This window comes from Camelina sativa, chromosome 11, assembly GCF_000633955.1.
Source record: "Camelina sativa cultivar DH55 chromosome 11, Cs, whole genome shotgun sequence".
Lineage (NCBI taxonomy): Eukaryota > Viridiplantae > Streptophyta > Magnoliopsida > Brassicales > Brassicaceae > Camelina > Camelina sativa.
In genome coordinates, this window is record NC_025695.1 from 9,921,470 (window position 1) to 9,934,080 (window position 12,611).

Genomic DNA, 12,611 nt, shown 5'->3' on the forward strand with positions numbered 1-12,611 from the left:
TTGAGAGAGTCTCGTAGATATCAAGATATGAGTCCCGCCTCCAAACCGAGGAAGAAGATCCATCACGAGCTTCGAGTCCCACCAGTCTTTCTCACTCTCCAAGTTATCAATCATAACCAAGAACGGTATATTCCTCATCAGCTCTTTTCTAATCTTGGAAACCGCAGCATCTTCTTGCTCCTCGAAACTCTTCATCCGCGTTTTATCCGAACCATTCTCTATCCCAATGTCAACTTCCAAATACTGATAAAGATTCAGATAGTTCTGTCTAATGTAACGGCTCTCACCACCTATCCAAAGAACCATCTTATACCTTTGGTGATGTCTATAAGCAAACTCAAGAAGCAGCTCGGTTTTGCCAATCCCTGATTCACCAGAGACGCAAGCCACACCTTTCCCGTAAACAACCTTCATCGACCGTTTCCTCCTCGTGCTCCTCCCTACTTTGACTTGATTCCTTAAAGGCAACTCAGTACTTTGCATCTCAATCTCTTTCTCAGACTCTTTCCACACAACTTTCTCTTTACCTTTCTTCCTTCGTTCTTCCGCTGAACCGCTTTTGTTCCACCCTAACGTAACATTCTTCTTCCTCCTACTCGGCCTCGCCTTTAACTCAAAGTAATCCCTTTCAGAATCTCCAGCAACGTCTCCAAACAAAACAAACTCTAACTCTGATAACTCCTTCTTCCTCCCAACAAAACTCTCGTTCCTCGGAAACGGGAACTCCTCTTTCTCAGCTTTATCTCGCCATTTCGTTAACCTCTCCACTATACTTCTCCTCCCTAACCGCATAGCCAACAACGTAACCGCCCTGAAAACACAATCTCTCCAGTTACCTTCATGAGCTTCAAGCTTCCAATCATCAACTCGAGATAACCCGTGAACAGCCTCTCTCCACTCTTTCTCAATCCCACCATACAAAACCCACAGCTCCCCTCCATGTTTCTCCCACAAGTCACCTCTCTTCTCAACTATATCTCTCACAAGACAGTCTCCAGGAGACAGATCAAAGAAAACAGGAACCAGATTCTTCTTGTTTGCGAAAAACCGTAGCTCCTCGATCGTGTAAGGGTTCTTGAAAGCCTTTCTCGTTAGGATTATGACTCCGAACGATGCACCGTCCATGGCTCTCTCGACTATTCTCTGTTTCCTAGTACTCCTACACCGTCCTCTATCCGACATAAAACAACTCATCCCTTGAAACTCCAACTCAGCTCTAAGCCAATCAGCAAACCTAAGCAGAGAAGGCTTCTGACCATGCAACCCTATAAACACATCACAACATCTCAACCTGTTATAAGAAACAGAAAAAGAAGATGTCTGAGTATACGACGAAGAGTCTTGCCCTTGCCCTCTTCCATATCTAGAAGGAGTGCAAGAGATCACACTACTCGAAGCGATTCGATCAGCAGCTTCAAGATTCTGACACTGAGGATGAGGAGGTGGTGGTGATGCGGCGGCGGCGGCGGCTAAAAAACCGAGCTCCGGGTCTTGGAAACCAGAGCTGGAGCTAAGAGGATCAAAGCTATCACACTGAGCATCAGACCGAGTGGATTCAGAGAGTTCTTGATTGGGTTTAGGAGATCTTGGTGAGAAGAACGGAGACTGGTTAGCTGAGAAGAAAGCAGCTGATGAAGATGAAGACATGTTTCTACAAGGCTTTGTCGGATATTGTCCGAACCTAGAACTGTCGTCACCTCGAGAATCCATAACCACAAGTTTGCCTTAATTAACAATCTATCAAATCCCATAAATGTAGCCTATGAATAATCCATTGAAGCCAATCTGATTCAAGACAAGAAACAAAACAAAACAAAAAGAGTCAAAACAGAGGTGTTGAAAAGGAGAGATTTTTGGATTTTTCAAGATTTCAAGATTGAGCTAAAATGATTCAAGATTCAAGATTTAGACAGACAAGAACCCTAGAAAAAGGTTACACAGCTTTAGAATCAAATTTGGTAAGAAATGTAAGTTAACGGCAATGAAATCTTCTAGGGTATATATACTATATACCAAAAAGCTTGTTTCTTGAATAGTTGAAATGATGATATTTGAAAATCTTGAATAGTTAAAAAGGATAGTTTTTTTTTTTTAATCACAAATAAGGGAAAAATAGAAGAAATCATGATTTTTTTTTCTTTTAAGGAAAATAATTGATATTGAGGACATTGCAGATCTAAGCAAAAAGGGAAATAAAATAATCATAATAATAAACAAAAAAATTCTTAATAAAAATGAATATTTTCATTTTCGTACAGAGGATTCAGATCTGAGAAACTTACATAGCTCGGTGTCTTCTTGAATAAACCAACCATCACCAAGATCATCTTTAAACAAACAAGAAGACCTTCAGAAGATAAAGATACTTAACAGGGTTTAAACAGAGCACTATCTCCTGAAGAGAAGAAGAAGAAGAAGCCTAGCTCAATTAAAACGAGTTTTTTTTTTTGTAAATTCAAGTAACAATCAATGAGAAAGGAGATGAAAGTGAGAGGTGTTTAAAAGAGAGAATAAGAAGAAGAACACTAGAGAGCTTTCATAGAGTAGTCGAATGCATCGCCACTTACAGATAGACTTTGAAAAGGACTCTAATTTTTTCTTTTTTTCTTTAGGAGTTTAAAAAATTTAAACAGGGGAGACAAAAAGTTTAGATTTTTATAATGTGAATATTCACAAAAAAAAAAAAAATAGTACCCAGAAGAGACCAAAACATGTTTCTCAAAACAAATTTATCTATAAAGACAAGTTCAATTACCGCAAGAAGTGAGAACACAATTAGATAGAGACTTACCAGTTTGAGTTTCAAACACTGAGAGACAGATATGATAAATAGTAAGGTCTCTTTTTAATAAAAAGTATCTAGAGAAAGTAAGTAATTTTAGAGGTCCTTATCCAATAAACAGAAACATGGGCACTGTCAAATCACCAAAAACACACACACCCTCTCTCTTTTTCTTTCTTTCAGAGAGATCTTTTTCTATTTTCTTTGTAATGTTGTTGTTTCAAAAGGAGGAAGAGAGAGACAGAAGAGATTGGGTTGGGAGAAGTGAAATTTTTTTTAAAAGAATTGAAAACAAAAAAAAAAAAAAAATTGAAAGAAGAGATCAAGCTAGCTAGGTATGGCTTGTGGGCTCCATTTTTCACAAGTGATTTGTTCTTACAAAAAAGTTTTTTTTTTTTTTGTTTGCCTGTTTTTTCTTTACTACTGTCCTGAATCTGCTGATGAACAATGTTTCCTGATAAGAAAATTTTAATAAATTTAGTCTCTGGCTGGTTGGGGAGTTAAATAAAAAACAGAGGTTCTCATAGTCACGTCCCTGACTAGGATATGGGCGTCACTGTTCCTTTTCGTCTGCTCTTTTGTTTCATATATATCTTTCTCGAATAAAAAATAAAAATAAAGATCAAACCAAAGGGAAAAAAAGAACTGAACTATAGATATATTTTAATATCTCCCATGACTCTCCAAAAGAATAGGTATCTCATCTTCTTCACTTGGATCATGACAATAAATGGGTTATCGAGACCATTGCTTCTTAACACTTAACCTCCAATTTGTAAATGCTATTGTATGGGGATGTGGATGTCATTCGACCATGCTAATCACGGTTCTCTCAAAAGATGTGAGTCATGTGACGCACCACATAAGCTATCTCGACTATATATGCTATGCTACAAACGAACTATTGCGTTGAGTCACATGTGCGGAAAACACCTTACAACTAGTTTGCTCTTACATCCATAGCTAAGAACAAAAATATCTAACGAAGTAACGATCCCCAAAATCCAAATCTAGTATATATAATTCTGTTTTATTATTAATTTTAAGGCAAATTTATAAGAATGCGTGTGCGCAAATTAGTTTAAAACCGCGATTATGGATTTTCGTAAGATGTTTTAAATATGGTTGTTAACTTTCTTACCCTTCGTAGATATATGTTCGTATGTGTACGTTTTGATGAATTTGGTTCATATAATCCTATATATAATAGTTGAAGGAAGCTTAATTAGTAGAACTTGACACCTTAGCATGTCCCATTTATCATTTATTTTGTTTTAATTAAGAAGAATTAAATCAAAAAAAAAAAAAAACAAAACAAAATGGAAGATCACAACGTTGAATTGAATCTTTGGAAAAAGTTTGGGAAAAATTAACAAAACAAAACACGCGCCTCACGCGCCTAAATTTCTCTCTTAACTACGCGACCCCTTTCCTTATCCCTTCATCTTCGCCGATTTCGGCGTGGGCTCCCTCCGGCCACCATGGCCAAAAAGAAACCCAAAATATCCCCTCCTCGCAGTATCCCCACTGATGCTGCTCCTCAAAAATCGACCCCAACGCAATCAGTGCCGCCTGAATCGTCTGATTTAGCTGGCACGACTCCCAATGTACCTAGATCTGAGAATTTACCTGAGACCTCTAAGATCTCGGCTAACATCGCGACTCCCGACCACAGCGTAACTCCCCCTCCTGTAGAGGTGAATACCGCGGTGCCCGGAAAAACAATTGCCCAAACCACTGCCATCAGGACCCCAGAGACCTCCGATGCCAGCCAGGGCACAAGCAATGGGCGCATCCAGCCGGATTCGACTCTGCCAAACCCCCAACAACTAACCAGCGAGACCCCGCCAAATGCCATCTCTCCTTGGAAGAACCTCGTCAACGGTAACACTATAAAATTGGGGAAAAAGGTACCCCATTTACCATTGACTCAGGTGAAGCCTGTGTCACGATTCCAAATTCTGTGATTGAAAAGAACAGGAAGGCATGGGACAACTTCATCCTAGGTCAATTCTACGAAGCACCACCCTCGCGAGGAGCAGTGCAAGCCATTGCCAACGGAATATGGAGTCGTCAGCGTAAGGACATTACGGTATCCAAGATGGAAGGAAATTCGTTTCTTTTCAGAGTACCATGCCCAAATGCTCGCAGACGCATATTAAGTCATTGCCTCTGGAAATCGATGGCCAATCAATGTTTGTAGCAAAGTGGTCCCCAGACATCCAGGCTACAAAACCAGAACTGACCATGGTTCCCGTATGGCTTGTATTCGAGGATGTTCCCCTTCAGTTCTTTAACCGGGAAGGGCTTGAGCACATTGCTGGGCTAGTTGGGCATCCTATCTGTTTACACCCGCATACGGAAAACCTGATAAATGTGGAGGTTGCCAAGGTTTACACTGTCATTGATTCCAAGAAGCCATTACCTAAAGTAGTTAATGCTCGTTTTGAATCCAGGGTGATCAAGCGTATTCAAGTGTCTAGTCCTTGGCTGCCATCATTGTGTAGTCATTGCAACAAGGTGGGTCACACAGACTCTCGTTGCTCAAAAGCTCCTGCTACTTGTAATACTTGCGGTTCAGTCAAACACTTAACATCTGACTGCCCTAGAGCCAAAAAGGACAAACGCCAAGGAAAGCAACCTATTACCAGCCTGCTATCCATTACTTGTGCACCTCCTCTTGTGCTTCCACTCCATGACACAACCACTTCTTCAAATTCTACCATATCGCCAGTCCCTGTCCCAGCTACAGGAGTACCCCAATCTTCTGCTACAAGCTCAATGCCAATGGCCATTACTACTGATCCAAACAAAGCTAAAGCGCCACCACAAATCACCCACTCCCCTATAAGAACCTCGCCTTCACGCTCTCTGGAGCTTGATGAAAGGAAGCTTTGTATTGATCTGCGAGACAACCTGTTCTCCCCCTTATTGACCAAAGAAGACAACATTGATGATGATACCTCCGGAACAAGCTCTGATAGTCCCTCTGATGAGGATGACAATCCGGTAGTGAATGAGGATCGGTTCCTGAAGGTCGTATCTAATCGAATGCACAGGCAGAAGATGCGTAAAGCTCGGGCAGGAGGTCCCGTAAACCTCTAACCCCAATATCCTTTTATGGATATTTTTTGTTGGAATGTAAGAGGTCTAAACGACCCTGTAAAGCGGAGACATCTTCGGAAATGGTTGAAAGTACATCAACCGCTTTTTGGTGGAATAGTAGAAACCCACGTCAGCCCACTGAATGCACAAGCTATAGTATCTCGTGCATTCCCTGGTTGGTCTTTTGATAACAACTATGAATTCTCTGAACTTGGAAAGGTATGGATCGTTTGGCATCCTTCTGTTCAAGTAACTGTTTTGCGGAAATCCTTGCAGATGATCACATGTCAGGTGAAACTGCCGTTTGTTCATCAGCATCTAGTTATCTCTATTGTCTATGTTTCCTCAATCTCCACCTCAGTGAGAAAGGATCTATGGGAGGAGATTGTTGAGATTGCTGCTATGCCTACTGTTTCAAGTAAGCCATGGACTGTTCTGGGCGATTTCAACCAAACACTGTTTCCCCATGAACACTCCACACAAGGAAACAACCTCTCCTCTTCAGGTATGCATGACCTTGAACAATGTTTAGCAACTGCCTCACTAGCGGATCTCCCCTACTGTGGCAACACATTCACGTGGACAAATAAACACACCATTGGTCTAGTCGCTAAGAAGCTGGACAGAATCATTGAAAATGATGAGTGGATTGAAAGTTTCCCAACTTCGTTAGCTGTCTTTGCTGAGCCTGCATTCTCGGATCACAGTCCTTGCTGCCTATTCATAGATAGCCACGCTCCAAAGAGGAAGAAGCCTTTCAAATTCCTGGTCCTACTAAATCAAAACCCGGATTTTGCTCCCTTAATCAAGCTCTGGTGGGATTCACTCGCTTTCAATGGAACAAAACTGTTTATAATAGCAAAAAAACTAAAAATGCTCAAGCCGGTGATTCGAGATTTTAGCACTACTAACTACTCATGTATTGAAAAGAGGGTTCAGGATGCTTACACTGATCTCATCCGTTGCCAGCAGGAACTACTGCAAGCTCCATCAACCCACCTAGTCATGCAAGAGAAAGAAGTATTCAAAACTTGGTGTGCTCTAGTAAAAGCGGAAGAGTCCTATCTCAAACAGAAATCCCGAATTTGTTGGTTAGAGAAGGGTGACAAAAACTCAAGGTTCTTCCACCGATCAATTATCACCAGGCAAGGGTTCAATGAAATTATCCTCCTTTTCGATGGAAATGATCTGGTGGTGGACTCGAAACAAGGTATTCAAGACTTAGTGGTGGATTTTTACAAAAACCTACTTGGCAATCAAACGCAAACCAATGCCATATCTGTCTCAGAGATTGCTGCTCTAATTCCTCAACGATGCTCACCGTATGCTATCCAATCTCTCATCTCACCGGTTACACCCACGGAGATCCGACAGGTTATCTTCTCGTTGCCTAGGAACAAAGCTCCAGGTCCAGACGGCTATTTTGTAGAATTCTTCACAGCTCACTGGGACACAGTCGGACCTTCTGTAACTGAGGCTGTCCTCGAATTCTTTACTACAGGGAAAATGCTCAAGCAATGGAATGCCACAATCTTGACCCTAATCCCTAAAGTTCCAAATGCTCAGCGAGTTACTCAATTCCGGCCAATAGCTTGTTGCAACACCCTCTACAAAGTACTCTCTAAAGTCCTAGCAAATCGTCTCAGGAAGGTCCTCCCTGATCTCATATCCAGTAACAAGTCTGCCTTCATACAAGGGAGACTACTTGTGGAAAATATTTTACTTGCCACTAAGCTTGTGCAAGGTTTCAATCAGAAGAACATCTCCCCAAGAGGTATGCTTAAGGTGGATCTTATGAAGGTTTTTGACTCGGTTCGTTGGGACTTTATAATCAACACGCTCAAAGCAATGGAGTTCCCCACCCAGTTCATTTCACTGATCCATCAATGCATCTCAACGACAAGCTTCTCCGCCTACATCAACGGAGAACTATGTGGCTATTTCAGGGGAGCAAAAGGTTTGCGTCAAGGCGATCCTCTCTCACCATATTTGTTTGTCCTGGCCATGGAAGGACTCTCACAACTCCTCATGAAAGGTTTCAGTACAAATCAAATAGGTTCACACCTAGCTGCTAAAGACCCGCTCATCTCTCATTTGGCATTCGCAGATGACATTATGATCTTCTTCGATGGCAAGACCAGTTCTCTCACCAATATTGCTGCAACTCTCGAGAGGTTCTCCAGAATATCTGGTCTTAAAATGAACCTAAGCAAGACTGACCTTTATGTAGCTGGAGTGAACCACATTAAAGCTTCTCATATGGCTTCTTTAGGCTTCAACATCGGTTCACTGCCAATACGCTACCTTGGGCTTCCACTTATGCACTGGAAACTAAGACTAGCGGAGTACAGACCTCTTCTACAGAATCTCACCAATCGCTTCTCTTCCTGGGGTTCTCGAGCTTTATCTTATGCTGGTAGACTCCAACTTATTGCGTCAGTCATCTATGGCACTATTAACTTCTGGATGTCTGAGTTTATCCTCCCCAAGGGTTGCATTAAAAAAATCGAGACTCTCTGCAGGAATTTTTTTATGGAATGGTGATGTGTCCAAAACTGGTTCAGCAAAGGTGGCTTGGGTAAACATATGCACCCCAAAAGAGGAAGGTGGCTTGGGACTCCGGTCTTTAACCCACTGGAACAAAACCCTGATCCTCAAGCTTATTTGGAGATTGTTTACAGCAAGAGACTCCCTATGGGCCCTTTGGATGCACAACAATAAGATAAAAGACGGATGTTTTTGGGACTTGGACATGAAAAAACAGAGCTCAAGTACACTGATTGCTATGCTCAAGCTCCGCCATATTGCGAGCAAATTCCTAAAAGCAAATCTGGGCAATGGTCAACAAATAAGCTTTTGGTTCAATAATTGGACTCCATTTGGAGCGCTTATCGACTTCATGGGGATCACCGGACCAGCTCAAACTGGCATTTCTCTCCAAGGAAAAGTCACCGCTGCTGCCTCTGCATCAGGATGGTCCCTCAGACCAGCAAGATCACCACAGGCCGAGACACTGCAAATCTACCTTACCAATGTTCCATCACCTACTCTTTCCACGACATCAGATTCTTATGCTTGGCAAATTGGATCAGAGAAGTTAGCCAACTTCTCAACATCCAAAACCTGGGAAAATCTTAGACCTCGGGCTAACCCTATACCGTGGACAAAACATGTTTGGTACAAAGGCGCTATACCTAGGCACGCTTTCCTTTTCTGGTTGATGCATCAAGATAGGCTGTCCACAAGGTCTCGACTGGTTTGATGGGGATTACCGATTGACCCTAGCTGTTGCATTTTTGGCCTTGCTCTGGAAACTCGCGAGCACCTGTTCTTGAGATGTGAATTCAGTGAAACGTTTTGGACTAAAATCTCTCGACGTCTCGGTTACAGACCTTTCACTTTCCACACATGGGACACTTTCACGGCTTGGTTGGATCTCAAAGACTCCACTTCTCCACGATGCCTCCGAAGATTGACTGCACAAGCCACCCTCTATGCAATTTGGTTGGAACGAAATAGCAGGTATCACAATAACATCTCGACAGATGCCCACACCATATTCAAACAACTGGATAGGCAAGTTCGAGACGCTATTTTAGCAAAACAAAACAGAAGGCAATTCAAGGATCTTTTACTTGACTGGCTAAAATATGACTAGATTTACCTACTCACGTTCGATTAACGGATCACTCATACCATGTTTTTATTTTTTTGAGCAAGGTGATGAGCGCTGTATAACGCTTTTGTAAATTCAGCAAACATTATGTTTAATGAAATTCACATATTTAAAAAAAAAATTAAATGAATGCATAAACTCTCCATCGCTTATATAATAATAAATTAATATCAGACTTGCATATATAAATAACTATTTATATGTAGTTATATTAAATTTTATAAAAAATATGCATAAACACTAAATCAATAGAAATTTAATTTCATTAAAGTATAAACCTTAAATAATATGCTATTAGAAATTAGTTCGTCTTTTTGTACTCAAACTGCATCCTATAAGTATTAAATATCAGCATGTATCATTTCTTGTTTATTTTATTTCCAACTAAAACAATTAAATCATGCAATAACTCTCCATTAACTACATGAAATTGATATGTGACTTGTTAGTTGCATAATAATGTGTAAATAAACTATTTAAATTTAGTTATGTTAAAATATATAGAAGTATGCATAAATACTAAACCAAAAGTTTAGCATTATATAGTACTTTTTTATTAACTTTTTTTGGCTTGTTATTATTATATACATTTATAATATGGTCTATTTTCCAAGTGTTTAGTTTCTATATGTAGTCTTCTTTTGCACCTTGTTATAAGAAAATAAAAATGTACTCTAGCCATGTGTTTTTGGCTTCATACACACATTTATGCGACACTAATCCTTTTGGACAAGAAACAACGTAGAACGTTGTTGCTTACCAATATTTCAATTGTATGATTTAATAAAATCTGGATGACGAGTTGACCAAAAAGGAGAAAGAAAATGAAACGTTGTAAGTTGTAACGTGCAAGTAATAGACGAAAAGCCTTGACGTAGATAAATAAATCGTTGCATGGATTAATTATCCATTAGAAATGGAATATATGGTAGGTCTTCTTTATTAATAACAATATGAAATTAAATATATATATAAATGTATATTATTTTGTATGCCGAACCTTGCAAAGTTGTATTACAATAAACAAACTGTTTTTTTGATAATTTATTTGTTAATTTGCCTACTAACGGTCGGGTGAATTCGAATAGATAGATCACACGTTCTGAATAATGGCACGATAATATTTAAAACTATTATTTTTTGTTCGGTGATTTTACTATTATTTAAACTGTACTTGCTAATTCACCATTCGAATGATCTTAACTTAATTTAGACTAACTTAGCGCATTAAAAACGAAGGTGGAAAATATATATATATATATACTATAGGCTTCGTTTTTTTTGTCATTCAAGTGCCAAAAATACATTACGTTTTTTCGTAAATAACATAAACAACCATGATGGGTCAAACTTGTTCATATTTCATAATCTTCCTCTATTGTAGTTAGCCATTGTAAACAATTTAAATGGTCGTAACTAAAACATGGGTCTTTCACATATCTTGTAATTAGTCTGGATTTTGCAACAAAATCATCTAGATCAGTAAACAAATTTATTGTATAACATAATTCAAAATTTGGTTCGTAATTTAGTATTAGTCGTGTTCACGACCAATGCTTTTGTGGCGGTCAACGATTGAAGACGTAGACCTTCCCATGAACGCATGTTTAATTATCTGTTGTTCCAAGCAATAATTGAAATCTAAAATTAAATAAACACTAAATTATGTGTAGGATATATCCATGCATGTAACAATGTAATCAAGGAAGATTTATGAAATTTTGTACATTTTAAATTATTGTGGAAATATGACTTTTTCAAGAGATGTAACTAATTATTTTTTCTACCTAACTCAAAGATAAGATGGGTTTAAGTAATTAAGAAAGAAATCGTTAATAATAAGAAGACAATGGTCTTGTGTTTGACACCAAAGGGTTTTTATGGGGGTAAGTAAACAAAAACAACTCTCAATGATATGTGTTGTTTTTATGGTACACCGAATGATGTTCGATGTTTCTGTGGTTGCTTCCAAAGGTCAGTCCAAAAGACAGTTTTGTTTGTACGTGCTCACTCCCCCACGTGTCCTCACGTGATTTCAATGCACGGTTCTGATGGCTGGCCTCATCACACCCTTTTCACACGTTTCATCCTCGGCTCTATCTTAACCGCGTCTCTCTCCAACACTCAAAACTGTTTTTTTTAAATCTTTTACTTTTGAGGGATACTATTTAACCTTTTTGGCAGAAAATGGTCTAATTCTGAGCTCAAGTACTGGATGAATGAATTATAGACACATTTTAATTCCAAAAATCATGACAACTTTTTATATATATAGAAAGTGCTAAGTAATATGCATGAAAATCGAAGTGTCACATTACGGACAAGAGCAATTATTAAAGTTAAATGTATGCAGTGCAGAAGAATACAAAGAAAGCGTCCAATCTGTACATGTACTACAACATGATTGACTTTTTGATAATGATATAGTATATATTAAAAAAAAAATGAATATGTAATCCAATTTTACTACGATTAAATTACATTTGTAGTACCACGGATTATTTGCATAAAGTAAAACAAAGGTGTGAACTAAAAACCTTTTTCTAAGTGTTTTGGTGGCTGCTCAGAGAGTTCAGAAACATTTACCATTCTCTCATTATTAGTCCACACACCCACAACCCATCTATATATGATTGTGATATCTGTTATTTATTATTTAGAGTTTGTTTTTATTTTCTTTCAAATCGAATGTAAAGAGATGCTAGGTTGCTTCATGTTTCAATATTACAAACATATTTGATTGGATTGGATGGTTTGGTTTTAATTGTTTCGTTTGTTTTGTTGTTGACAATTTCAGTACCTTTGTTGCTCACCACCAATATTGTTTTTGTCACTGTTATCAGCAACAGTGAAATGAATAAACCTTTATATCGTATAAATTTATCTATATAGGCTCAAACACTTCGTGACGAGTAATTCCTAACTCGATCAATTTCAGTTTCAACAGAATTTTAACCCAAAAAAAAAATGTATAGTAGATTGCGTTGTTGCATAGTGAATTAATAGTAGAACGTACGCATGCAAAAATAGAACAATAGTTTATATATT

The 12,611-nt window shown here is 38.8% G+C and overlaps 1 protein-coding gene across 2 annotated transcripts in view; it reads right to left on the reverse strand.

The window, feature by feature from the left end:
- Positions 1 to 2,997, reverse strand: part of LOC104722671 — a 9,430-nt gene extending 6,433 nt beyond the window's left edge. The window contains exons 1-3 of one of the 2 annotated variants that reach the window (XM_010440870.2): positions 2,792 to 2,997; positions 2,283 to 2,395; positions 18 to 1,785 (exon numbers count right to left, since the gene is read on the reverse strand). In XM_010440870.2, the coding sequence (XP_010439172.1) occupies positions 18 to 1,710 (1,693 nt within the window). In that variant the 5' untranslated portion in view covers positions 1,711 to 1,785; positions 2,283 to 2,395; positions 2,792 to 2,997. The other variant, XM_010440869.1, reaches the window with a different exon arrangement.